Source organism: Chelonoidis abingdonii, chromosome 7, assembly GCF_003597395.2.
Source record: "Chelonoidis abingdonii isolate Lonesome George chromosome 7, CheloAbing_2.0, whole genome shotgun sequence".
Lineage (NCBI taxonomy): Eukaryota > Metazoa > Chordata > Testudines > Testudinidae > Chelonoidis > Chelonoidis abingdonii.
The window spans coordinates 31332091-31357260 of record NC_133775.1 but is presented as its reverse complement, the minus strand read 5'-3'; the positions used below and the strand labels follow the sequence as shown (position 1 = coordinate 31357260).

At 41.1% G+C, this 25170-nt stretch overlaps 2 protein-coding genes across 2 annotated transcripts in view; one reads left to right on the top strand and one right to left on the bottom strand.

Annotated features, from left to right (window-relative positions):
• Positions 1-12156, bottom strand: part of HS2ST1 (heparan sulfate 2-O-sulfotransferase 1) — a 178914-nt gene extending 166758 nt beyond the window's left edge. Inside the window, exon 1 of the mRNA XM_075067773.1 lies at positions 11753-12156. Within this exon, the coding sequence (XP_074923874.1) occupies positions 11753-11876 (124 nt within the window). The 5' untranslated portion in view covers positions 11877-12156. The remainder of the gene's footprint in view (positions 1-11752) is intronic.
• A 584-nt stretch (positions 12157-12740) lies between these two features.
• SELENOF (selenoprotein F) overlaps positions 12741-25170 on the top strand; it is a 48881-nt gene continuing 36451 nt past the window's right edge. Inside the window, exons 1-2 of the mRNA XM_032779266.2 lie at positions 12741-12865; positions 14911-15078. Of these exons, the coding sequence (XP_032635157.1) occupies positions 12797-12865; positions 14911-15078 (237 nt within the window). The 5' untranslated portion in view covers positions 12741-12796. The remainder of the gene's footprint in view (positions 12866-14910; positions 15079-25170) is intronic.

Here is a 25170-nt window from a genome sequence, read left to right as displayed (position 1 = left end):
AAATGCAGGTAAAACAGAGTAGGAGACATACAATTCTCCCCCAAGGAGTTCAGTCACAAATTTAATTAATGCGTTTAAAAAAAAAAAAAAACGATTGTCATCAGCACAAAAGCATGTCCTCTGGAATGGTGGCCAAAGCATGAAAGGGCATACTAATGTTTAGCATATCTGGCACATAGATACCTTGTGATGCCAGCTACAAAGTGCCATGCAAACACCTGTTCTCACTTTCAGGTGACATTGTACATAAGAAGCTGGCAGCATTATCTTCCATAAATGTAAACAAACTTGTTTGTCTTAGCAATTGGCTGAACAAGAAGTAGGACTGAGTGGACTTGTAGGCGCTAAAGTTTTACATTGTTGTTTCTGAGTGCAGTTTTGTAACAAAAAATATACATGTGTAAGTTGCACTTACACAATAAAGAGATAGCACTACGGTACTTGTATGAGGAGAATTGAAAAATACTATTTCTTTTATTTGCCATTTTTACAGTGTAATAAAAAACAATATAAAGTGAGAACTGTCAAATTTGTATACTGTGTTGTAATTGAAATCAATATATTTAAAAATGTAGAATATTTAATAAATTTCAATTGTTATTCTATTGTTTAATAGCACAATTAAAATGACAATTGCATTAATTTTTTGAGTTAATCACATGTGTTAACTGTGATTAATTGAAACCCCCTACTTACAACCCTATTATCCTCCTATTAATTTGTTTCAGTATCTTCCAGGTATTGAGTTAGACTGACTGGTCCATAATTGCCCAGATCCTCTTCCCCTTTTTAAAGACAGGTATTTCTTTGCCCTTCTCCAGTCCTCTGGGACTCATATGTTCTCCATGATTTCTTAAAGATCATTGCTAATGGTTCCAAAACTGCTTCAGCTAGTTCCTTAAGTAGGCTAAGATGAATTTCATCAGGCCCTGACGACATGAATACATCTAACTTGCCTAAGTATTCTGTAACCTGTTCTTTCCCTATTTTGGCTTGCATTCCTTCCCTCTTGTCAATATTAATTCTGTTGACTATCTGGTCACCATTAACCTTTTTAATGAAGACTAGAAGCAAAATAGACAAACATCTCAGCCTTCTTGGTGTCATCAGTTATTAGCTCTTTCCCACTAACTAGAGGACATACAATTTCTTTGACGTTTCTCTTTTCCTAACATAGTTAAAGATCTGCTTCTTATTGCCTTTGATGTCCCTTGTTAGGTGTAACTTTTGTGCTTACCCTTTCTGATTGGTCTCTACATGCTTACGCTATTCTTTTGTGTTCTTCCTTAGCAATTTGTCCATGTTTCGACTTTTTGTAGGATTCCTTTTTCATTTTCAAGTCATTAAAGAGCTCCTGCTGTAAGTCATATTCGCTTCTTACTATTCTTCCCATCTTTCCTTTGCATCAGGATAGTCTGCAGTCATGCCTTTACGATTGTCTCCCTGACAAACTGCCAGCTCTCCTGAATTCCTTTTTCCCTTAGATTTTCACCCCTTGGCACGTTACCTACCACTTGTCTGAGTTTGTTAAAGTTTACCTTTCTGAAGTCCATTATCCTTGTTCTGTTGCTTTCATTCCTTCCTATCCTTACAGTCATGAAATCTATTATTTTATCGTCTCTTTGCCTTCCACCTTCAGATTGGCAACCGATTCCTTCATATTGATCAGAATCTACTCTAAAATGGCTGTCCCCAAGGACACTTCCTCCACTTTCTGAAACAAAAAATTGTCTCCACATTCCAAGAATTTATTGGAAATTTTGTGTTTTGCCATATTACTCTTCCAACAAACGTATGGGTAGCTAAAGCTCCCCACTACTACTAAGTCTTGCATTTTGGATAGTTCCATTATTTCTTCTATAAATGCCTAATCCTCTACTTCTTCCTGATTTTGTGGTCTGTAGTACACTTCCTACCATGATATCACTCCTATTTTTTACCCCTTTAATCTACACCCAGAGACTTGACTGGTCTGCCTCTCACTTCTTTCTGAACCCCAGAACAAGTGTCTACCTCCTTGACACATAATGCAACATGTCCTCCCTTTTAATCCTGCTTGTCCTTCCTGAACAAGCTATACTCTTATACCAATATTCCATAGCTGACAAAGGAAAATTGGTTTACTGGTAATAATGTTAGCCTGGAACTCTGCCACAGACTTCCTAGGCGTCTTTGAGTGAGTTACTGAGTTTGTCTTTACTTCAATTCATCTTCTGCAAAATGGTGATTCAAAGTAGTCCAATAAATAAATAAAAGATTGTGAGGTGCTAAACACTACAATAGTGGGGGCCATACGTATTTTAGATACCTAGTTTTCATACACTCCTACAATACACCATAAAAACCCAAACTAAAAAAATGAAAACGTTTTGCAACATCCCTATCACGCAATGTTTGTGTGCTTCTATTTGATACTCCAAGAAAGAAGTCAGACTCAAAATCTAATTTAATTTAGTTCTAATTCTACATGCAAAACTAATCCATAAACCCAATTATTCATGAGTGGAAAAGCATAACATAGTGCTAGACTACCACAAGGTGCTTTTAAGTAGCTATGATATTTTTATGCTATAAATAGTTTATGATGGCTATCAATGGAATTTGAATCAGAAACATGTAGCATCATAAATAAAGTCATTTATTTGGGGAATAAAAGATAGATTTACACGGGTCTGAAATGTAGGAGTGTCCATAAGCAAAAGTATTTTGTCCATATTCAGGCAGTAATTTGCTTATATAATGTAAATTAAGGCATCTGAAAAATGGTCCCCATAGTTAAATATCATACATATTAAATAGTCCCAATATTGCTAATAAGTTATATATTCTAAAACTGAATAATGTAAGAGAACAAAGTCTGAACCTAATTCTGGTTGAAAATATTGGACTTAAGATACTTCAAACCATGCAGCCAGCATACACAAGTGGGGTCAGGCCCTACACATACACAAGCCAGAAGGACAGAACTTCTAAAAATGTGCCAGGATTGGTTCAGGGGCAGTGAGTGTCATCCATAAAAGCATGGACTGGAAGCAGGCCTCTTCTTGTTCTGCCCATACCACCATCACTTTGCCTTTCAGCAGTTTGTAAGAGCTTGCCACTCCTTCCTTCCTCTGGACAACAGATACCACCTACCCTCACCTTTCTATTTACTCTTCTAGTTTTTTTCCCCTATATTCACCTGATAAGATCCCCTGGATTTTCTCTCCCTATGGATCATTGGCCAGGATATCCCTTGGAAACATGTGCTGCCTCAATGGTTTGGTCTGCAAGTCATATTGTGGGATCAGCTGATGCCTTGGAGCTATGAGCTGCAGTGGCTGATTCTCCTACCCCAGTGTCTCATCATACACCTTAGGGACAACAGTTTGATTAAGACTAGGGCTCCTCCTCCACCTGAAAATGGACTGGGCAATTCTGAACCCCTTGTTTCCACTGATTGTGCTGTATGGTCTGAGCTGCTGCCACGCATATGACAGACGACACATATCCACCAGGTTTCTGATTAAGCTAGAAGCCAGACCCTGAAGCCCAAAAGTATTTCTTATGACAACACTGAACTCTTTCATCATGATGGTGGGCAGCTCTGAAACACAACAACTTACATGTTTAACATGAACACTGTCACAGTTCAGGTCAACAGCCCCTGTATTCCGTATTTATGGTTCAGCAATGACACCCACTCCAGGCTGCTCAGCCATCACCTCTCTGAGCGGACGTGCATCTCTCTGCATTTCCATCAGACTACACAGTTCACTGACTACACTGTGATATCCCCAGCAAAGGAGAGTCTAACTAACAAGCCCTACTTTGCTCCTCTCTTCAGAGACAGTACACATGTAATTGCCAGAGTTAAGTTATTGCACTGTTCTTTCAAAGCAAACACATTTATCTTTAAGGTAAAAGCATTACAGTGAAAAAGCACACTAAAACCAATAAAATAACCCACACGCATGCTAGTATGCTTACCAAATTGCATGGCCCCATCTCCACAAGCACAATAGTCAGTTCCAGTCCTTCCAACCCTTCTCCTAAGGACTGGGGCCCTCCACTGGGACAGAAGATCCTGTCCGTATGCTGGATCAGAAAGAAGGCCCCGAGTCAGTTTAAACTCAGGTTATTTATCCAAAAGTCCTTTCTTTGTCTGTAGGTCTCAGGAGCATCCAGCTTGAACCAGTGATAGCTCTCTGGAGTTGTTACAACTGAGTTTATGTGCCTAACTACCCCCTACTGTACTTAATTCCTGGAGGCCTGTGGTCCATCTCCTCCACAAAATTAGATACAATCCCTTAGTAGCAATAAAAATTTGCATTTTTAAAGCAATCAACTTCTAAAAAACTTAATTCAATAAAATTTGTCCAGAATACTGTCATATCTGTCACAAACACTTCCACATGTATTGAGAAGTACATTGCTGGAGTATCTAACTAAGCTTAAGGCTAGTAGCACTGGTAAATCTTGGCAGCAAGTGTGCAGATACATTTTATCAAGGAAGTGACGAGGATGAGGTCTGATTCAACGCAAAAGGTCAGGAGGCTCTGGTCAAGCACTTTCACTATGATTTAAGCATCAACTGTCTCTGAGAAAAAGGGTTGGATTCACTATCCTAACAGGTTAAATGATTTCTTTAAGAAGGTGTCTGCCCAGAATTCTGGGCTATGAGCAGAAGCTCTAATGCAGCCTTGATTTTAATTAGATGGTTCAAATCAACAGGACTGTATTATGTTTGGGATTTCAGCATCAAAAGGAAGGCAAGTCAGTGACAGCCTGAAGCAGATGTTTCCTGCCCTTCCCCCATTTTGCTGTTTCTGAGGGCAACTTGTCCTTGCCCTCAGAAACTGTCCTGTTTAAGTTTGTATGTTTAAATAAAGTTGCAGCCATTTGGCCAAATTCCATGTATGTATGACTCTACTGATCCCCTGCCATTCACAATGCTTTATCTTTCATATATGACTGAAAAAAAAGGATAAGCATTTCATTTCCCAGAAATCTTAAACTATGCCAACACCAGCCCGTTGAAAAATACTTTTTTTTGCCAAGTTAAACATTGAAATGTATACAAATAAATAGCACCACTTCTCAAAACAAGCTGACTACCAGCACTTTAGCAGCATTCTGATGAGGTTTTTGTACACTTGACACAAATGACAACATTAACTACAAGTTACACATATTTTCACAAACAAACAGATAGTTTTTTGGATCAGCTAAGTGGCAGTATGTGGAAGCTTTGACATTTAGAAGTCTTCTACTTCTAAAGTGGTGCCAGAATTGTCAGAAAAGTCATGCAATACCAGAAGGCAGGATAAGCATGGCCAGAGTAATTCTGAGAGTGATTCACGGTTGCCATTCGGTAGATATGGAAATGACTGGCTCGTGAACTGTTCAAATGTCCAATTAGCTTCAACAGCAAAGAGCTGAAACATACTCATCTCTCCCACCTCCTTGATGTGATAATCTGGGCTCACAGAGAAAGAGTAATATATTATGCTACTTCTACAGCAAACAAGCATCCTTTTTAACAAAAAATTCTTTTACATTTTTATATAATTAAACTTGTACATTTTAGTTAAAGTATAAGCAACTATTCTATCTAAATAAAGTCCAATTATAAGTAATGTACTAAGGCACACTACTTGCTACACTGTCAAGGACAATTAAACAAGATTCCTGACATTGTTTAGAGTGTTTGGTTTAAGAACCACAAACTAAACTGGCAGTACACGACTGAAAAGTAGGCTGCATCTGATTAAAGGAAATAAAGGGATTTAAAAAAATACATCTAAGAACAGTAAAATATGTCAGACTTTTATACAACACTAGAGTGGGAAGTGTTAAAGTAGGTTTCAAGCTAAACTGCTGATTCAGTGAGAAAGTTAACCTGCACTGAAGCACCTGGAGGAGCCTCCAAGTTGCCTGAAGGGTATGAAGAACAGAACCTTCAACAAAACACGGGAATATAACAATACTCTTTTCTGTAATTATCGCCATCAACATCACCAGAATTTTCATGAAGACAGCCTTAAAGAAAATCAAGCTTCACAGGAGAGGTGGTTGTTCTGTTGTAGGTTCAACCCAAAAATATGAAATAGATTTCTGTAAATATTTCTGCATCTGCACTCAGATGACTCTAAGCTCCTGAAAAGTTTTAGTGTTGACAATGGCCAGTGACCATTTCCTTCTCAAGAATGGCAGAAGGGAAAAAGCTTCTCCAATAGAGGAAAAAACAGAACAGTGTAACTCTGGATGTATACTTTTCACATCCATTGTCAATGCTGTACCTTCTTATACATGGGCAACCACCTACACCCATCTAAAATGGAGGTCTCTAATGTATTACTGGGTCCCAGAATTGACCAAAGAATTGTACTACAGAATTTAAACATTTTATTTATAATAGAAACATTTACATTTCTAGTCCTCATGGTTGTGAAGAAACTCAAATATGAACAGTGTACCCAATAACACAATGTCTTTGGGATCATGTACAGAAGGCCTAAAATGGTAGCTGTAAGAGGTGTTTAATGACCCACCATTCATAGTGATGTGCGTATACACTGTTAATATTTTTAGTAGTGTAAGTAATGTTCTTAACTTGAAATACCAATACTTTGAGTCTCCCATGCCTTTCCTGGTGCCAAAAACATAAATGGCCTCCATCCAAACACTACAACCTACAACTAACAAATTCTAAGTTATCAATACACTGTACATACATTTTACATTGACAACTGAAAATTATGGGTCAGATGGAAATTTTAATATAGAAATAAATTGCATGTCAATTTTTCATAAACCTCCATTTTTAATTCTGCTACATCTGCCACAGAATTTTGAGTCTGATGTACAAACATGTCATAAAATTTATGCCCGGTTATCCAAAGAGTCACAAAAAGCTTTTAACATAAGGCTGTTCTGGAGCTCAAAATAATATGAATCAGCAGAGACTTACTATAGTAGTTTAAAATGACAGAAGAGAGAAGAATTGTTTTGTATTTCAGCTTGAAGAATCAGTATGATGTGTTTCACACTCCCTTCAAAAGTAAAGGGTATAGAATACTGTGCCACTCCTACCGACCCATTCAGTACGAATTCAACACAGGTAATTTTTTCAGCGCATTTCATAAGATTCTTGCTGCAAATGGGTGGAAATGCCACAAGGATGCCTCACTAATGTCTCTACATCAGAAATCCAGCAATGCCATAAACAGAATCTGTTACAGAAAAAATATGTTTAGAAATAAATCCAAGCAAGAACTGTGTACATAACGGCATAGCCACGTATTCAAAATCTCAGAACAGACTCTTTTGGATGGTCAATGAAGCTCTTGCCCTCAACAAAACATGCCACTGCTCATACTTGATCTCACTGTTGCCTAAAATGTATGCCCATATATACAGCAGGGCAATGTGTTCCTAGCTCAGTCACTATATCACAGCAGCATTACACAGATGGGTATGAGTCACATGACCCAATTCCTGCTGGAATGCAGGAAACTATAAGCACCTTTCCCTTCAAGGATGATCAAATAAAATGTGCACTATCGGTCAGTCAATAGTAAAGTGAAATTAACTCTCTGTTAATAAATGTTTTATGAACATGTTGGAGTCAGTTGGTAGCACCATCATTATATAATAGCTTCCAAATGTGGGTACAGAGTGGGAAATTTAACAATATTATGGGATGGCCCAGGGAATAAATCCAGTTATAAACTCTGAGTTGATTTTGGCAGAAAGTAAAGAGATGCTTACTTCAAAGTCATGTTTACCTTTACAGAACAAAGTTAGAATTCAATCTTCTTACTAAATAGTTAATAAATAAGATTTAGATATGCTTAGTTAGAAAATTGCAACAAACACAAATTAAGTTTTTCATAAATTTTAGAGAATAAATAGATACATTTTAAAAATATTTTCCATAAAATTACAGATTATAATCAGGATTACTGGTTATATGTTAATACCCCACCCAAAGAGGTACCTGAACCTGGGTTTTGACACCAGAAACACTCTGAAAGACAAATAAAGTAAGTACTAAGAATGCTTGCAAAAGGCCAGCAGACCCAAAGATCCATCACTTTCTGGGACCATGGGGCTTTGGAAATAGCCAATATTTAATATACTATAAGGAACTAATTTAGATTAATATATACCTAAGAAGTGAACCATAAACACCAAAAAGAAAATTGGTGGGGGGGAGGGGAGAGAGAATTGTTTTCTTTATTCTGTACTTGATCTGCTCAATTAGCAAAAAGAAATCCTATTTTCTTAACAATTAACTAAATTTCACAAGAAAAAACAAGATTTGCCAGGGTAGTTTGGGACAGGAAGCAATAGTAAATCCTTTTCATATTCAACTAGTCCCTTAATAACTATAGGAGTCTAAAAAGGTTTGCTATTCTGTCCACATGAAACAAGACAGAAGCCCCTTGAAAAATAAGAATCCTGAGACCAACCTCTCTGATATTAAAGCAATACTTAAATTTTTTAACTAAAAAAGATTTCCCTTACTTAAGAAACAAGTGTTGCCCATGGTGGGCTCATCAGTTATTCAAAAGAAAACATCAAACCAAGCTCACAATAGTACTATTTAAACATTTTTAAATGTATATTAGAAGAGCACAGCAATCTGAATAATAAAGGGGGAATTTAACCACAATGTGAGAAAAGCAAATGCCCACTGCAAATTAACTTCTGCAGTCCTCAAAGAAAGAGGTAAAAATTATACGTAAAACTGACTTTGGAGTTTAGCTGCAAGAATGAATGAATTATACGTGCAAGAAAATAAAACTGTCCCTTTTTCTCTGTCTCCCATAAAGATGCACCCATTTCTCATTTCATGTGAGTTATTTTATATTAATCCTGAATCAGAGTGAAAATCTTGTTGCAATATACAAACCAATGGGGCTTGCATGTCAGGGAATTCTGTTTCATCAGAAAGTATCAGGAAATGCTGTTCTATGAGTTTTGCTCATAAGACTGTAGAACTATTTTCTGCTAACTGTTCCATTTAAAGTGACATACTGCAGCCTGAGTCAAAATGTAAGTCATGCAGTTATTCATTTCTACATCCCATCAAGACATGATTTCTCATGCGATATATTAGACACATATAATTCAATAATATGGGACTTAAACCAAATTACATATTGTTTGTACCATGTTAAGAGCAATATTTAATGTCACAGACTACTTTCATAGGCCTTTCAACTAAATTGCACTCATTATTCTAAGCAGTCCATGGAATTACTAGTCTTTCCCACCCCACTTCTTTTTCTTTACATTCACTCCTCTAAACCAAGTGCATCGGGCCAAAATTTATTAGTTTAATTTACGAAACTACCCTCTCTGTATCACAGCTGGATGGAAATTGTACTAATAGATACAGAACGTTTCTAAAATGAAGACAGTTATCAATTTTAATTTTTTTTCTTTTAACATGCACAAAAAAATAAGAGGTACCTTCTGGAGGACATCATTGTAGCAATAGGTCTTTCACACAAAGGTACTACCTCATCAAGATTAAAAACACACATGATCTAACAGAGTGTTAAACACATATAGAATAATTCAACACTAAAAATAAAAAGCCCTAGCTTCTTCTCCCACACAAACTTTGACAGCCACTAATAAGTTCATTATAAGGCAAATTTTCCCATTATATTTTAATATCAAAACTCAGAAACAGAGTTTAAGCATTCTTAAAAAATAAAAACAGCATCAGCAAATCATAGTGATATGATTCTTTTCTTGAGGCAGACTGAATTGTATATTTCAATCCTCTAAATATGTAACTTAATCATGTCCAATACATATCTATTAAGGAGGAGCAAAGGGTTGGAAAAATCTTACCAATAATACTCGTTACTCTCACATTGCATTATATTAGTCCTTTTGTGGCAGGACTTGGTTTTTCCTGCATGATATCCTTGCTAGCATTAGATGCACTGAAACCATTAGCGCCGAACAATTAAAAATAGACATGCACAAAACTCAACTAAACCTTGACTGCTCTAACAACACCTGCTCAAAATATCCTCTGATTCCATAACAAGTATTTCCCTTTTTTCACTTAACCATTGCTTAAAAATTTAAACTATTAAAAAAAAATCACCCTTCAAATATTAGTAACTTTCAGTTGAATAAGAGCTCAAGAAGACTCAGACCACCCATCCAGTCAATCACTGCCTTCTCATGGGACACTAACTTCCCTTACCTAGTCCAGATAACAAACTATGTCTAATGTGTGTTCATCACTTTGACCATTCCTCTGATTTCACCTCTTTCATAGGCTTGTAACATTAAACTTCTCATTGCACTCAAAATCCATTTCTAGTCTTTTTGCTGGTAAGAACATTGTATATTCATTCCCTTTTTTCTTTATGGGATTAACCCATAAACATTCACATATTAAGAATCTTACCACAAACTACTAATACTGAGTAGATTAGGCAATTAGAGACCTGCGCTGAACTTGTTCTCAGCCCATCACACCATGCCTAGGTATTTCTGGGGTCCCACTGCTCTCAAATTACAATTCTTGAGTAAATAAACTCTATTGACTTAGAAATGGTATTTCCTCATTTTGATCAGGTTTAATCAGATGCTTGTTGGCTCTATAGTCTGACATTTAATGTACACATGAAGTAGTAAAGTGTTATTTTAGCAGAGAAATCACAACTGAAAAGTTAAACTTTTTTTACAGGAAAAATTTTTATATGGCAGTTATTAGGACCTAGTTGTATACTGTTTAACTACTGTTTCATAACAGAGCATATGAGGCTAGTAATAACACCAGCACCCCTTGCTAAACAGAGATATTTAAAACCTGTGTTCAGTAAGGGTAAAACAAATCACATGAATTTATAATTTAATATCATTTTCACCAAACATGCATGTTTTAACTATAAATATCTTATGTATTTTTCTTTGTTATTATGTCAAAATAAAGACGATTAGGCTAAAAACGTGCAGCAGCACACGGAGGAGGAAGCAGCACAGCTGGGTTTGCTTCAGGTATCACTGCTACACTTGAATCTCCAACTGCACCTCACATTAATACACACAGAGGCCAGCAGCTGCAAATAGCATAATACTGATCTTTAACTTTGCTTTCCCTTTCTGAGAATGAATGTGCATTTAGATTCTTTATAACTATATATTTTCCCCAAACACCAATCTCTCATTGGCTTCACGATCGTGCATAATGTGCATACTAACTCAAAGGTCACGGCTGCTTCCTCTACTGTTCACAACCTCTTTTGCAGGGTTCCCCAAAATCACATCGTTCAAGTTACTTACAATGTCCAAACACGTAAACACGAGAGCCATCTAGGAGAAGAGTTGTGTTCCCATATCCCACATTAGTGGGTTCAACACACGAAGCGGGGGGGGGGGGGTTACGCTTTCCAATTCCTCATCCTCCGGATACTGCTCCAGATTTGTGCACTGCCATCTCTCCCCTTCCCCGCCAGCTCCACCTTTGTTCACTGTACCCTTCCCTCTCAGCTCCGTGCAGTATCCACCCGCCACAGACCCCCATATGTGCATAGTCTCCGTATCTCACCTATGTCCCCTTCCCGTTTCAGCGCTTTTGGTCCTTGGGCCTCGTCCCACCTCTGAGCTTGTGGCCCCTGCTCTCCCCCAGCCCTGTTCCCCAACCACAGCAACAGCCCCAACCCTTCTCCTCCATCGCCCCTCCCCACGTCTCTCTCCCCAAGCGCCCCCAAGGCCCTGGCCCTCTCGCACTCACCGAGCTTGCCGCGGGACTCCTCCAGCTTCTGGATCTGGTTCTCCAGGAAGAGCACGGCCACCCCGAATGTCAGCACCGCCAGCAGCTGCAACTTGGGCGGCAGCATAATCCTGAGCAGCCCCATGAGCAGCAGCAGCAGCGCCGCCCGCCTGGGATCACGACATAACGTGGGGCCCGGCCGGAGAGGCCGAGGGGAGCCTCAGCCGGGCCACAGGAACGCAGCGCGCGAGGGCGGCAGTGAGCGCGCACGAAGGGACACAGACTGCTCTCACATCCCTCCAGAGGCCCCCCCGCCAGCACTATCTCAGCCGCCCCCCGCGCCAGCCCGCCCCTCACTCGCCTCACTCCACGGCCGCCAGCCAGCCCACGCCCCTCCCCCCGCCTGCGTGCGCTGCTCAGCAACCAAACGCACAACCGCACACACGTCCACCAAACCCCTCCATTGACTAGCAAAACACACGCTCCGCCCACGGCCCCTCCACCATTGGGCGGCATCTCCAGCGCCCCACCCTCTCCCATATCCCATTGGCCGATCAATCCAAGACACCGCCACCAATGCTCCACCCAATAAAATGGTTGTATTGACCTGACGCCCCTCCCACACGCTTTCCTTCTCCATTGGACACCTGTTCTGAAGTCCAGCCCACATACCTATATATTATTGGACATTGGCCCGCGGCAATTAACAAAATCGCAGCTCCATTGGTTAATCTGGTTGCCAATCTTCAAGATTGAAGGTGGGGCGCCGTTGAGCTTATAAGAAGAAAAAGGACCCCTATAGGGTTACTATGCTGGTGCCTGAGTAATGTTCCGAAATGATACCTACAGCTACATTTTAAACCCCTTCTCTGGATAGGGCCAGGTAGCTCCGCTTCAGATTCTCTACATAAAGAGCCCTGGGATAATCTTTTTCCCTCGGCGCTGTAAGGGTCCTACTCGTACATTTTGCTTCCTTCGCCGTAGGCAGCGAAAGGTCACCCTACGAGGATGGGATCTTGAGAGCAGCCTTCGGCGGCGGCGCCGACAGAGCCTCACCGCACTAAAATGGCGGCGGTTACAGGATTAACGGTTCCGGGGCGCTGGCCACTTTGGTTCCTGGCGCTGCTACAGGCGGTGAGGGCAGCTTCCCATTTGGATGGGCTCGAGGGAGGGGGCTGCCGTGGGTGCCCCTTCCTAGGGAGACTGAAGCTCATAGGGCTTGGCGGGCAGCGCGATTCCGGCTGGGGGTGGGAACAGCGAGTGACAGAGAGACGTGGCCTGGCGGCCGGGGTGGCTCTTTTCGTGCTCGTCTCTTCTCCCATAACTGGCACCTGCACGTTCCTCTTCCCCTCCCCCAATGCTCTGTTCTTACCCCCTGCTCCCGCCTTGTGCAGGCTAGACAGCGGCGATGCGGATTGCCCCACCCGAGGGGAGGGCTTCGTCCTGCACTGGCTGGCGCCCGTGGTAGATACACTTTAGGAGGCGGGGTGGCTCTGATGTGGGTTGGAAAGGTAGAGTTTCTCCTCTCCGGGCTACTTTCTCGGCTCTAACCTGGGTTGACTATAACTAAAAAGCTGCTGCTCTGGAGCCTGGGCGGTAACTCGGGAAACGAGTTTGCTGGTCTTCGCCTTCCAACTGGATGTTATCCCTAGACATTTCCAGTACCAAGAGCAAGGTGTGGTTTGGATTTGGAAAAGGGCTGTGTAGTTGCCCCTTTCAGTTCATGGTTATGGATCTTGTGAGGAGAATATTGTGTTGCTGGTGCCTTTATTATAGCTGATCTGCAAGACTTCTCCCTTTCCATAGTGTTGAGAAGCAGTGATGACTTAAATTGCAAAAAAGCCTTAGTTTCCCCATCTGCCCATGCATGAAAAATGTAGGATTGTATTAAATCTAATATTTATCCTTTTTTACTGAGCTGCAAAACACACAGCTAGTGAAAGTACCATAGGAAGAAAATTAGAGGAAATGTTATGGAATCATAAGACTGGAAGGGACCGCGAGAGGTCATCTAGTCCAGTCCCCTGTGCTCATGGCAGGACTAAGTATTATCTAGACCAGAGGTTCCCGAACTGTGGGGCATGTTCCCCTAAGCTGACATGGAGGAACGTTTGGGGGGGTGCAACAGAGGCCTGGTCCAGCCCCCATGCAGGTGGTGAGGGAGTACCTTCCCCCACTCAGCTCTGCTACAGGCCTGAGGCCCCAACTCCTTGCCCCACCCACACCACCAGCTGGTGCCCCCTCCTCACAGAGCTGCGGCCCTGCCCCCGCTCAGGGGAGGGGGGTGGAAGCACCTGAGGTAAAAAGTTTGGGGACCACTGATCTAACTTACTCTTAATAATCTCCAATGATGGAGATTCCACAGCCTTCCTAGGCAATTTTTACCTTTTAACAGAGGGATTCTCAAACTGGAAGTTGTGAGGTTACTACATTGGGGGTTGCAAGCTGTCAGCCTCCACCCCAACCCAGCTTTGCCACCAGCATTTATAATAATAATAAATATATTAAAAAAGGGGTTTTAATTTTTAAGGGGAGGTGACACTCAGAGGCTTGCTATGTGAAAGGGGTCACCACTAAAGTTTGAGAACCACTGTTTTAATGTGTTCATTCTTCCATTGAAAAATGAAAATATTCAGGAGTAATAATACTTAATGCATCAATCATTGCCAGGTCTCACTTTGGGTTCATTACGTTCTCTGCCTCTTTTTTTTTTTTTTTGCTTCTAAGTGTTTGTTTTATTTCTCTCCCTATAGCTCCCTTCACTCATGAATGCTGTAATCATACTGTAATGGGCTGAACTGTCCATGGTAAAAGCTGTGTGGGGCCAGAATGTTTTCCCACAGCTCAAGTGTGTTAGACCATGCACGTGCTCACACACCTGAACTTGTATGCAAGAACAGCTGTACTGGGGCCTGCTTTGGAGCAGGAAAGCAAAGTAGGCTTTCAGAAACTGCTCGCTGCTACATCCTCAGCAGCACATATGCTACAACTCTCCATTGCAGCTCTACAGTGCTACATGAGTTTAAGTGATTTACCTAAACTGAAAAAGCAAATTAGTTGTAGAGTCAAGAGTAGAACCCATGAGTCCCGACTAGCTATCAAACATCATTCCCTTCCCACAACTGCAAATAACTTATTTAAAATGCTAAAATATGTAATGATTGTTTATTCACTTTCAGATATCTGTGTATGGGGCACAGTTATCATCAGAAGCATGCAGAGATCTAGGCTTTTCCAGTAACTTGCTATGTAGTTCTTGCAACCTTCTTGGACAATTTAGTTTGAATCAACTAGATCCATTCTGCAGAGAGTGTTGCCAAGAAGAAGCTCAGTTTGAAACCAGAAAGGTAAGTTTAAAGCAAACCTTCACAACACTTTCTGAAACGTTTTAAATTAAATAAGCTTTCTAGGCTTGTATAAATACTCTAATTAGAACCTCATTTAAGTCATAGGGAAATACAGCTATTCCAGGACAGTCCAATATAGAGAGGATCTGAATTTGAAGGTTTGGAACAGGTCAGCTTCTGAGATAATGCTCAGGTATGAGTGCGAGCACCTTTTGTTTTTCTACAGTAGCCCTTCTGGTCACTTAGATACTTCTAACTAGCTCTGGTGGGAACCCTGTTCAACTTTGGTTAACTAGAAGAATGATTGGGATTTGAGCAGAAAAGGGACGTAATGAAGGATAAGAAGAATTGTTCTTTTGTCTTTGGCAGCAGCTATTATTGCTGTAATGACCTAAGGATTAAAGGACACTGAAGAATTTTTTCTACATTTTATTTTAATCTCCATAGTTTGCAAATCAGAGCAGTTTGAAAATAACTCTAATCAATAATTATAATTGTATCCAAAATTGATAGATACCAAGTATACATCACAATAGTAAACCTAATGATTTCAGTGTTACTGAATTCCAGAAATAACTTCAGATTTCATTACTATGGTTCTGAGAGAGCAGGAAATTAACTGGCTTCTTTTTTGCTTTGTGCCAGTATATCAAAAATGTCAGCACATTTCTGGGAATTACTATAGCTGGTAAGCCAACAGAGAGAGCATAAGTATAAAACAGTTCCTGGACTGGGTCCACACAGAAGTAGCTCTCATTTCAGTCTAACAGATGGATTTTTTTTTTTTTTAAACAACAAATGTGTGTGTGACTTCACCCTACTGGTGCAGTGAAAAATTTAATGTTTGTAAATCCAGTATGAGATCCTTAAAAGTGTGCTCCCATAAAAAAGGTATCTTACATGAAGAATGATCTATTACAGTAGATAGCGAACTCCCGAGAACCACACAGTATGTGTAAGCTTTAAAGAGTCCAGCCTCTTTACATGATTTATTTTTGTGAGAATTCCTTGCCATTCTGCTCTTGCTCTCACTTTATATCTGTGCTAGCAACACTGAAGGAAGACATGCTGACAGTCAGCTGCAATTCACTAAAATCCAGCTGTCAGCATTTCACAAGATAATTCTAGGAAGTTTCACTTGACTGGAAAAACACAGACATAGAAATATTAAGCAGCTGACATAGGGAAAAACTGCACAAGTACTATATGTGGTGATGGTTGGGCACAAATTGCATGATAACACCAGAGCCTGTCAAACTTACTGACCCTCCAAGCTGTATACACCAGTCTTCAGAAGTTCAAGAGCTGGGGCATGCCTGCTAGAGCTCGGGGCTTCAGCCCTGCTCTTGCTGACATTCCAAACCCCAGCAAGCACACCCTGCAGGGCTGAAGCCACAAGGCCCACCTCTCAGTTGGGTAGAAGACCTTACCCCACCACCCTGCTGCAAGGCAGAGGTCTTGAGCTTCCTCCATACCCCTCAAAATCTGGTAGGTGAAGAATTGGGAGTGGGAGACTGAGGGGCTTCGCCAGCCACACTTTAGCTGTAAAAGAGCATACAAACTAGGATTTGCTTTTTGTGCTAAGGTTGTGGGAGAGGGAGAACAGATGTAAACATTGAGTTAACAGGAATCAGTTAACAGGTGACTGAAGCAAGGCACTCCAGTATTCACATCCTACACACTTACAATAATCTTTGTACAGAATATGCCTTGTGAGTTATGTTTTTGGCAGACTTCAAAGGTGCTTGATATTAAATCTAAAAACCTTAATGTTATGTTTTGTAACTTCAGTTTCCAGTTCCTTGAATGCTTCCCTTCTCAACCATAGCATTACGTTGATATAGGTTTTAGCTTAATTTTGTATATACTAATGGGACAAGATCCTCGAAGGAGGGAAGAAAACTATATATGCAAATATTCTGTTTCACCCAGTACTAGCTTAAAGTTCTCTCATGGTACACCATCCATCGGAAGCATATGAAGTGAAGGTTTAAAGTGGCAACTGATGGTGGTAGTATAATAATTCAAGCATGAGAAGAATTTCATATCTGAAGTGTCGGAAGAGAGGTACAATTTGTGAAGTAGTTAAAGAGGTGGCAGTATGCCAGTGCCATACCAATTAACAATCAACTTGGTGCTAGTGAGGTTGTGCTAGAGGAGAAGCTGCTCCCTTCCAACTGTGTTAAAGGACAATTAATAGAAGAATTCCTGGACAGACACTCAAAGTGTTTAAAATCTTCTTGGACACTTCACTTCAGAGTGACATTGCAAGACCTTGGATTTGAAGATCATTTGCCTTGACGCCAGGTTCATTAGTCTTGAAGCTGAAGTTTTGGCAGTATGGCGAGCTGCTTAAGATGATAGTTTGATGTTAGTACAGTTTAATTCTTTCATTGGAAAAAACTGATTCTTCTATTCAATAGTTTAGGGAGGTTGCACCTCTTCAATTCCCAAACTAACTATTACATACGTGAGCCTCTTTGAAGGCCCATCCTGTGTCAGGGACAACTGCAAGGTCCCTCCATCATTTTGTTCTGAGTTTATTTGTTCTGTGATTATTTTAGCCTTATCTACAATATGTAAATGTCTGTCTTTGGTTCATTTTTCCTGTCATAAACATGAAAAACATTCACACAGCTACTAAGTAAAACACGTCAGATATATTTAAATAAAGGGGATCCGAAGACTTGTAAAGGACAAACTATCTAGACAGAGAATTCAAAGTGGAAAATCCAGCATCTTCCCTTCCTGTGGCTAGGAAACAGTCGAGTGAGAACATGAAAATAAGGAGGAAACCTAGCAGTCAGTCATCAGCAACTAGTTAATTTCAACATAATGTGAGAAAGGGTTCGGTGAATGCAGTAGAAGATGTGTATTAGATTTCAAGAAGTCTAAGTATGGGGACTTGAAAAAAATCTAATTGTACAGTTAGAGAAATTATTGAAGTGTCTTAGTATGAAAGCTGGAAAATCTGAAGACAGTTAAGGTAAAAGACTATGGTTCCTTTGGGAATGAAAGAGAATGTCAATAAAAGAGGCTGATGTAGTTCAAAGAGGACCGCTCAGAGATGAAGTTAAAATACTATGCATCATGTTTATTCCAAGTACGTTCTACAACAAATTCAAAATACGCAAGTCAGTTAGCTATGCTACTTGATATCTGAACAGATCTTATTCACAATAATGCATTTCAGTGCTGGCGGCTGGAATAAAAAAAGAACTAAACACACACCGAGAGATAGAACCTGAAGAAATACAAGAATCCTGCAGTGGGGAGGAAGCAGTCCTTGACTGGTATTAAGGATCTGTATTTAAAACGTATTACCTTTTCTCCATGAGTGAGATTTTTCAAAAACTCTACCATAGACTTCAGTATAAGCAGGAGTTAGACCTCTGAGGAAAGGGGGACTGGGCCTGTTTAATGCTGAAGAAAGATGACCAAGGGTTTGGGGCTGGGAGGAAACCTGATATGTCTTCAAATATATTAAGGGCTGTTTTACAGAGGACAGTGATCAATTGTTCTCCATTTCTGCTGAAGGTAGGAGTAGTAGTAAAGGGCTTAATGTGCAGCAAGAGAGATTTAAGTTAGCTATTATGGAAAACTTACTAAGAATAAGCACTCAAATAGGCTTCCCTGGGAAGTTGTGAAATGTTATTGGAGGTCTTTAAGAAGAGGTTAGACACCTGTCAGATGTTATACCTGGTCTTTATGCAGCACAGGTGGCCAGTTTAAATGACCTCCCGAGAGTTGCTTCCAGCCCTCCATTTCTAGGATTATATTATTTTAACTAGCTGGGTAGATACAGTTTTTACCAGTGGGAATAATTTATGATCAATCTAACAATGTACAGTGGAGTTCAGATAGTTATCAGATGAATTCTTAATATTCATGATGCTGAGTGGGCCTTCTCACACATACTGCAGAGGTCTTCCAGAACCCTGAGATTGTGTGTTCAGTGTTTTGAAAACTCTCCACTTTAGGAAACAAAACTTGTTACCCTGGACTTCTTTACTGAAATTTAAAGGTTAAATTAATTGCAAAAGGAAACTTGTTGGCTTGCGGCAGTGTTGCCTGTCCTCTTCACTGCTATTTATCATAGTTGAACCCCTGGCTGCTATTAGAGACAGCATACTTGGAGTTAGGGTAGGGAGCATAAAGAAAATAAAACATTGCTCTTTGCAGATGATGATGCTGCTTTTATCCAAATACTATATATTTTTCTGAATTTCCTTAGACTATGCTCAGGTCTCAATTTAAAATGATTATGAATAATTAAGATGTCTTCTTACTTGCAGGCTTTCCAAAAAAGAAATTAATTGAAGGCTATCAAACTAATTAATAATCCTCTCTCTCTAGCATTTTCCTTTTTGGCTTATGCTATTGCCACTCAGCCTTCTCCCTTTGTCTGTACAATGGGATAAGGATTTATGGTTTATCACACAGATTAACAATATTTTCTCTGAGAAAATATTGCAGTACAGTCATTGTCTGGTTTAATGTGCATGACCTTGCATTTTCATCTGACAATGTTTAAACTGAATTTAATTAGATTAATTTTACGTAAATTCTGGAAAATGCCTGTATTTGCTTTATACTAGTGGAAAAGTTTTGTGCATTTTTTTGAAAGAGGTGGGAAATATTACAAGTGGGAAGAGAAGAATAAGATCATTAGTGGTCTATGTGGTGAAAATTAGTAGGAGGTAGAGGATCCCTGTCCAAGTGACTGCACCTCTACCCTGATATAATACGGTCCTTGGGAGACAAAAATTTCACCGTGTTATAGGTGAGAGCCTTATATCAAACTTGCTTTGGCCCTCCCTACTCCTTCCTGGACCGCCCCCTCCAAAGACCCCGTCCCTAATCACCCCCAAGAACCCATCCCCTACCCAACCCCTCTGTCCCCTGACTGCTCCTACCCCTATCCGCACACCCCACCCTTTGACAGGCACTTACCGGCAGCAGCAGGAAGCAGAGCAGCCCAGCCCCAGCCTGCTACACTCCGCCACCTCCCAGCCATGGCACTCCACTTCCTGCCATTGGTGAGTGCAGGAAGGTTGGGGAAAGGATGTCCCCCTTATTCACCTGCGGTGGGAAGCGGAGTGCCATGACTGGGAGCTGGCGGAGTGGAACGGGCTGGGGCTGGGCTGCTCTGCTTCTGCTGCTGCGATTGAGTGCAGGTGGGATCCCTTCCCCCAAACCCCCTCCCCCAAGCGAGGTGGCTGGGGCCGGGGCAAGGGAAGCAGAGGGGGCTGCTCCTGGCCCCCACTAATCCCCAGGGCCACTGTGGGGCTACCAAATGTGCCTCCCCACAGCTCCTGCCTCCCAGACTGTGGGGGGGGGGGGGAGGAAGAGGGGAAGCCCCTGACCACCCCTCTGCCCCTTATGCAGCCCCTTGGCCCTGTCCTGGCCAACACCCTTAACACACTGCTCACAGCAGTGTGTCAGAGCTTTACCACATTGTACGTGAACCCGTGTTATATGGAGTCGTGTTATATCAGGTAGAGGTGTACTTTTCAGCTGCAACATGTGATCTTTTCAGCTCTGACTCTAACCCATCCTGTATGCCTACTGAGAGAATGCTGAGGTAATTTTCCAAAGATATATCTTAGAGGTCAGACCTTGGATGCCATTGCACTAGTAAAATGTGTAGCCAAGATTAAGTTACCCAGTGAAGATCAGTGCACTCTAGTACTCATTTGAAGCTTAATTGTGTAACATCAGTTCTTTGCACTACACAGTCTGTTCACCAACTATAATCAGACTTTGCAAGACCATTTCTCAAGTGTTATAAATGTCACTCTGGGTTATTGTGTTTCCAGTTTGAGAATGCTTTAGATTGGACATAACCGCAAAGTTGGATATTGTAGGCATATTCATCTAGATGTAGCTTAGTCATTCTCTGAGAAAAATGACAATTATAATTTCTAACAGTTGAGGGTGATGAGAGATGCCACCCTACCTGAAGTTAAAGAAATCTTAATTTTTACATTCAAGTGTCCAGTGAATCATCTTAACTTTCTTGTACTAAAGGGTATATGTTTAAGAAAATTCTCCAATCTACACAATACTAGTATTTTGTATAGCATTTTATCAAAGCATTTCACATGCAAACTTCTGTTCTATCATCGTGACAATGTTTCTAGAGAGATGCAAAAATAAAACATTGCCATTGATTTTTCTTAATTACATCTAACAAGCTAACAGTCTGAAAACCTGTTTCAATATTCATAGTCATGTATTCCACAATAACTGCCCTATAGAAACACAGCCTGGAGGTTAATTTGGGCAATGAACAACTTTTTCATTTAGAATGTAGTGTTTAAGAAATCTATATTTGCTTGTATAGCTATTTTTAAGAGTAATAAAATTTTATACTGGGACATGCTGAAAGTGTGTATTGTGGAATTAGAGGGATTTCTCTTTGTGGTAATTCATTTCTTAGGCCTCTCAATTTTGGGTTCTGGTGTTGCAAAGGCTTATTTATGTATGTATTTAAACTTACAGCTGGTGAAATTCTAGCTCCATCCAAGACATTGGGAGTGAGGGGAGTAAGCAGATCAGTAGTCACAGGCCTGGTCTACTCTACGCATTTATACCGAATTTAGCAGCGTTAAACCGATTTAACGCTGCACCCGTCCACACAACGAAGCCCTTTATATCGATATAAAGGGCTCTTAAAACCGATTTCTATACTCCTCCCCAATGAGGGGCGTAGCGCTGAAATCGGTATTGCTATGTCGGATTAAGGTTGGTGTGGCCGCAATTGACGGTATTGGCCTCTGAGCGGTATCCCACAGTGCACCATTGTGACCGCTCTAGAAAGCCATCTGAACTCGGATGCACTGGCCAGTGTATCCAGGAAAAGCCTTGCGAACTTTTGAATTTCATTTCCTGTTTGCCCAGCGTGGAGCACTGATCAGCACAGACTGTACAGGAGATACTGGATCTCATCGCTTTATGGGGAGACAAATCTGTTCTATCAGAGCTCCGTTCCAGAAGATGAAATACCAAAGCATTTGAAAAAATCTCCAGACAGAGGCCACAGCAGGGACTCAACACAGTGCTGCGTGACAAGCGTAATGGAAAGTCAAAGAATCAAATAGATGGGAGGGGGGACTGAGGACTCCAAAAAAAGAAGAAGAATATACGCCACATAGACAGAGCCAACGTCACGCAAGCAGATGAGGGAGATGAAGTGTGAAAGGGACCAAACGTAGGTGTAGAAACTCCCCACACGGGCAATCAATCAAAGCATTGAGACACGATATTCAGAACTGAAGGTCGAAGAGAGGACACGATTTGTGAAAGAGTAAAGAGGGTGCCAGATGCAAAGTGAGCAATACCAAGACCAAACTAACAAATACACAAACTTGTGCTAGTGAGAGTTGTTGCAGAGGAGAGAGCCTGCGCCCTATCCAACTGAGAGGGACAACTAATAGAAGAATTTCTACAGAACACTCAAAGAGTTTAAACATCTTCGGACACTTTCAACTGCACAATGACGAAATAAGCGCCGCAAACTTGGATTGACACCACTTGCCTTGACGCCCAGGTCAATTATTGTTCGATACCGGAACGAAGTCTTTGGCACAGGGCGAGGTGAGCGGCTAGATGATAGCTAGATCTTAGTCCAAACGTCATAATTATTCAGGAGAACACTGCGAGCGATCGGATTCCTATCCCAATCCCGCCTTAGGTAGGAGGTTGCACCTCCTTCAATTCCCAAAGCTATAACTATTCACGGACCTACGTGACTCATTGACCACGGCCCAAGCCAGTGCTCACGGACCACACTGCAAGCGCCTACCATCAGCCAATTGTCGAGTTTAGTGATTCTGTAACACTGGATAGCCTAATCTACAATATTAAATGTCTGTCTTTGGTTCATTTTCCCTGTCATAAAACAGGAAAACATTCACACAAGCTACCAAGGTAACAAAGCACGCTCAGAAACTAGACTAGTATAAATGGAAAAGGGGACCGATAAACTTGTAAAGGCACCAAACATCTAGACAGAAGCAACACTCACACCGACAAACTCACCAGCATCCCCCTTCCCAGGGCTAGAAACAAGTCGAGCTGAGAAAGAAACAATAAGTGAGAAACCTAAGCAGTCACCCAAGCTCATCCACAAATAGATTACAACTATCAAACACAGAGGTAAAGTTCGTGAATGACCAGGAGAAGAGCGAAAAAGAGTCCAAAGAAAGTCCAAAGACTCGACCGGGACGTGATCACACAAAATCACATGTCACAGTTAGAGAAATATCGAGCAGAGTGTCTTAGTGAACACGCGGAAAATCTGCAGACCCAGCTAAGGTAAAACATGGTTTCTGTGGAGAAAAGAGATTCATACAAAAGGCGATGTAGATTCAACCAGAGGACCGCACTCAAGCTAGATGAAGGAAAAGACTAGCATCATCTAGATCATACCACCAGCACGCGTCCTACCCCTATCACCAACATCAAAACAAGCAAGCAGAGTTAGCTATGCTACGTCGAACTGAACAGCACTCGATCAAATAAAGGACACAGGGCGGCGCAGGCCTCGGAAAAAAAAAAAGAAACGACACACATCACCCATAGAGCAAATAGAACCGGAAAAATACAAGAATCCTGCCAGTGGAGGAAACCAGTGCCTTGACTGGTATCAGGACTGGAATTAAAACGAGTACCCTTTCTCCAAGAGAATGTCACAAAACTCCATCCATACGACTTCAGTAAAAAATAGCAGAGCAGACGAGACCAAGGGGAAAAGCACCAGATTGAAATAGGAGCAGAGAGAAAAGAAAAAGAAATAGACCACCACAGGATTGAGGCGAGCACGCGAACCGAAAGTCCTCACAATACACTTTCACGAAGCGCCAGTTTACCAGAGACAGCGCGCGACCACACTCTGGCCCCCCGCATTTCTGCAGAAGGTAGGAGCTCACAGACAAACCACCATGTGAGAAAAGGAGCATCAATGCAAGCAAAGAAAGATACAAGAGTTAGAACATAAATAATGAATAACTCACTCAAGAAAAGCAAAACCAACATAGAGACCATGAGCACATCAAACCCCATACGTTGGAAATAGTTATGGAGGCTCTACACAGAGAAGAACGTCAGTATGTGTAAACACATGGTCTCAACTGCAGCACAGGCTGGCCAGACCAAAGGACCTATACCCACTCAAGACTCGAAGTTGGCCATGCCAGCCCACACCTAGGATTAAGCTCCCTATTTTAACTACTGCGATAGACACATCTTACAACCAGTGGGAAAATGATAAGCAACATCTAACAATGTACAGGTGAGTCTCAGACACCCAGTTTAAAGAGAATGCATAAATCAAATCCCCGAAGCTCAAAAAAACCGAACCGACCTCTTCCACAACATACTGCAGAGTCCGCCCAGAACCTGAGATGTATTACAACATGTGCTGAAGCAAAACTCTCCCACTAGGAAACAACTGTTACCCACCAGAATAACACAAACCATAACCACACACCCACATGGACCCTTATACGAAGTAACACCTTCTAAAATTAACAACTGCAACAAGAATTGGCGATGCGGCATTAGAGCTGTCCCATCCCCACACCCATATCATAGTCGAGAGAACATCCCGGCAGCATTAAGACAAGCAACTGAGTAGGTAGGGAGCCGAAAAGAATAAAAAACATGACTCACTCCTGAGCAGATAGAGGACCCCCCTTACCCACCACAAACTAATACTAATTCTCGACTTCCCTAAACTGGACACGTCTACACATAACTATATAGAATAATTAGAAAGCTTATACTGCAAGCTCACACCAAAAAAACAAACTGAATATGAGAAGGCATGCAGACTACATAATAATCCTCCTCGCGCCCACATTCCTGGCATTAATGCTAGACCAATATCCACCACACACATCAACCGTTGCCTGTCAATAGAATAAAAAAGATGTATATAGCGTTAGCACACACCCGGACGCACACCAATATCCTCTGAGAAAATATAGCCAAGTAACAAAATATGCGTCTGGTTTACAATAGCAAACCCATGCATTTTCATCCTAACAACGTAAAGAGAATACTAAATAATAGATTACATATTGAACG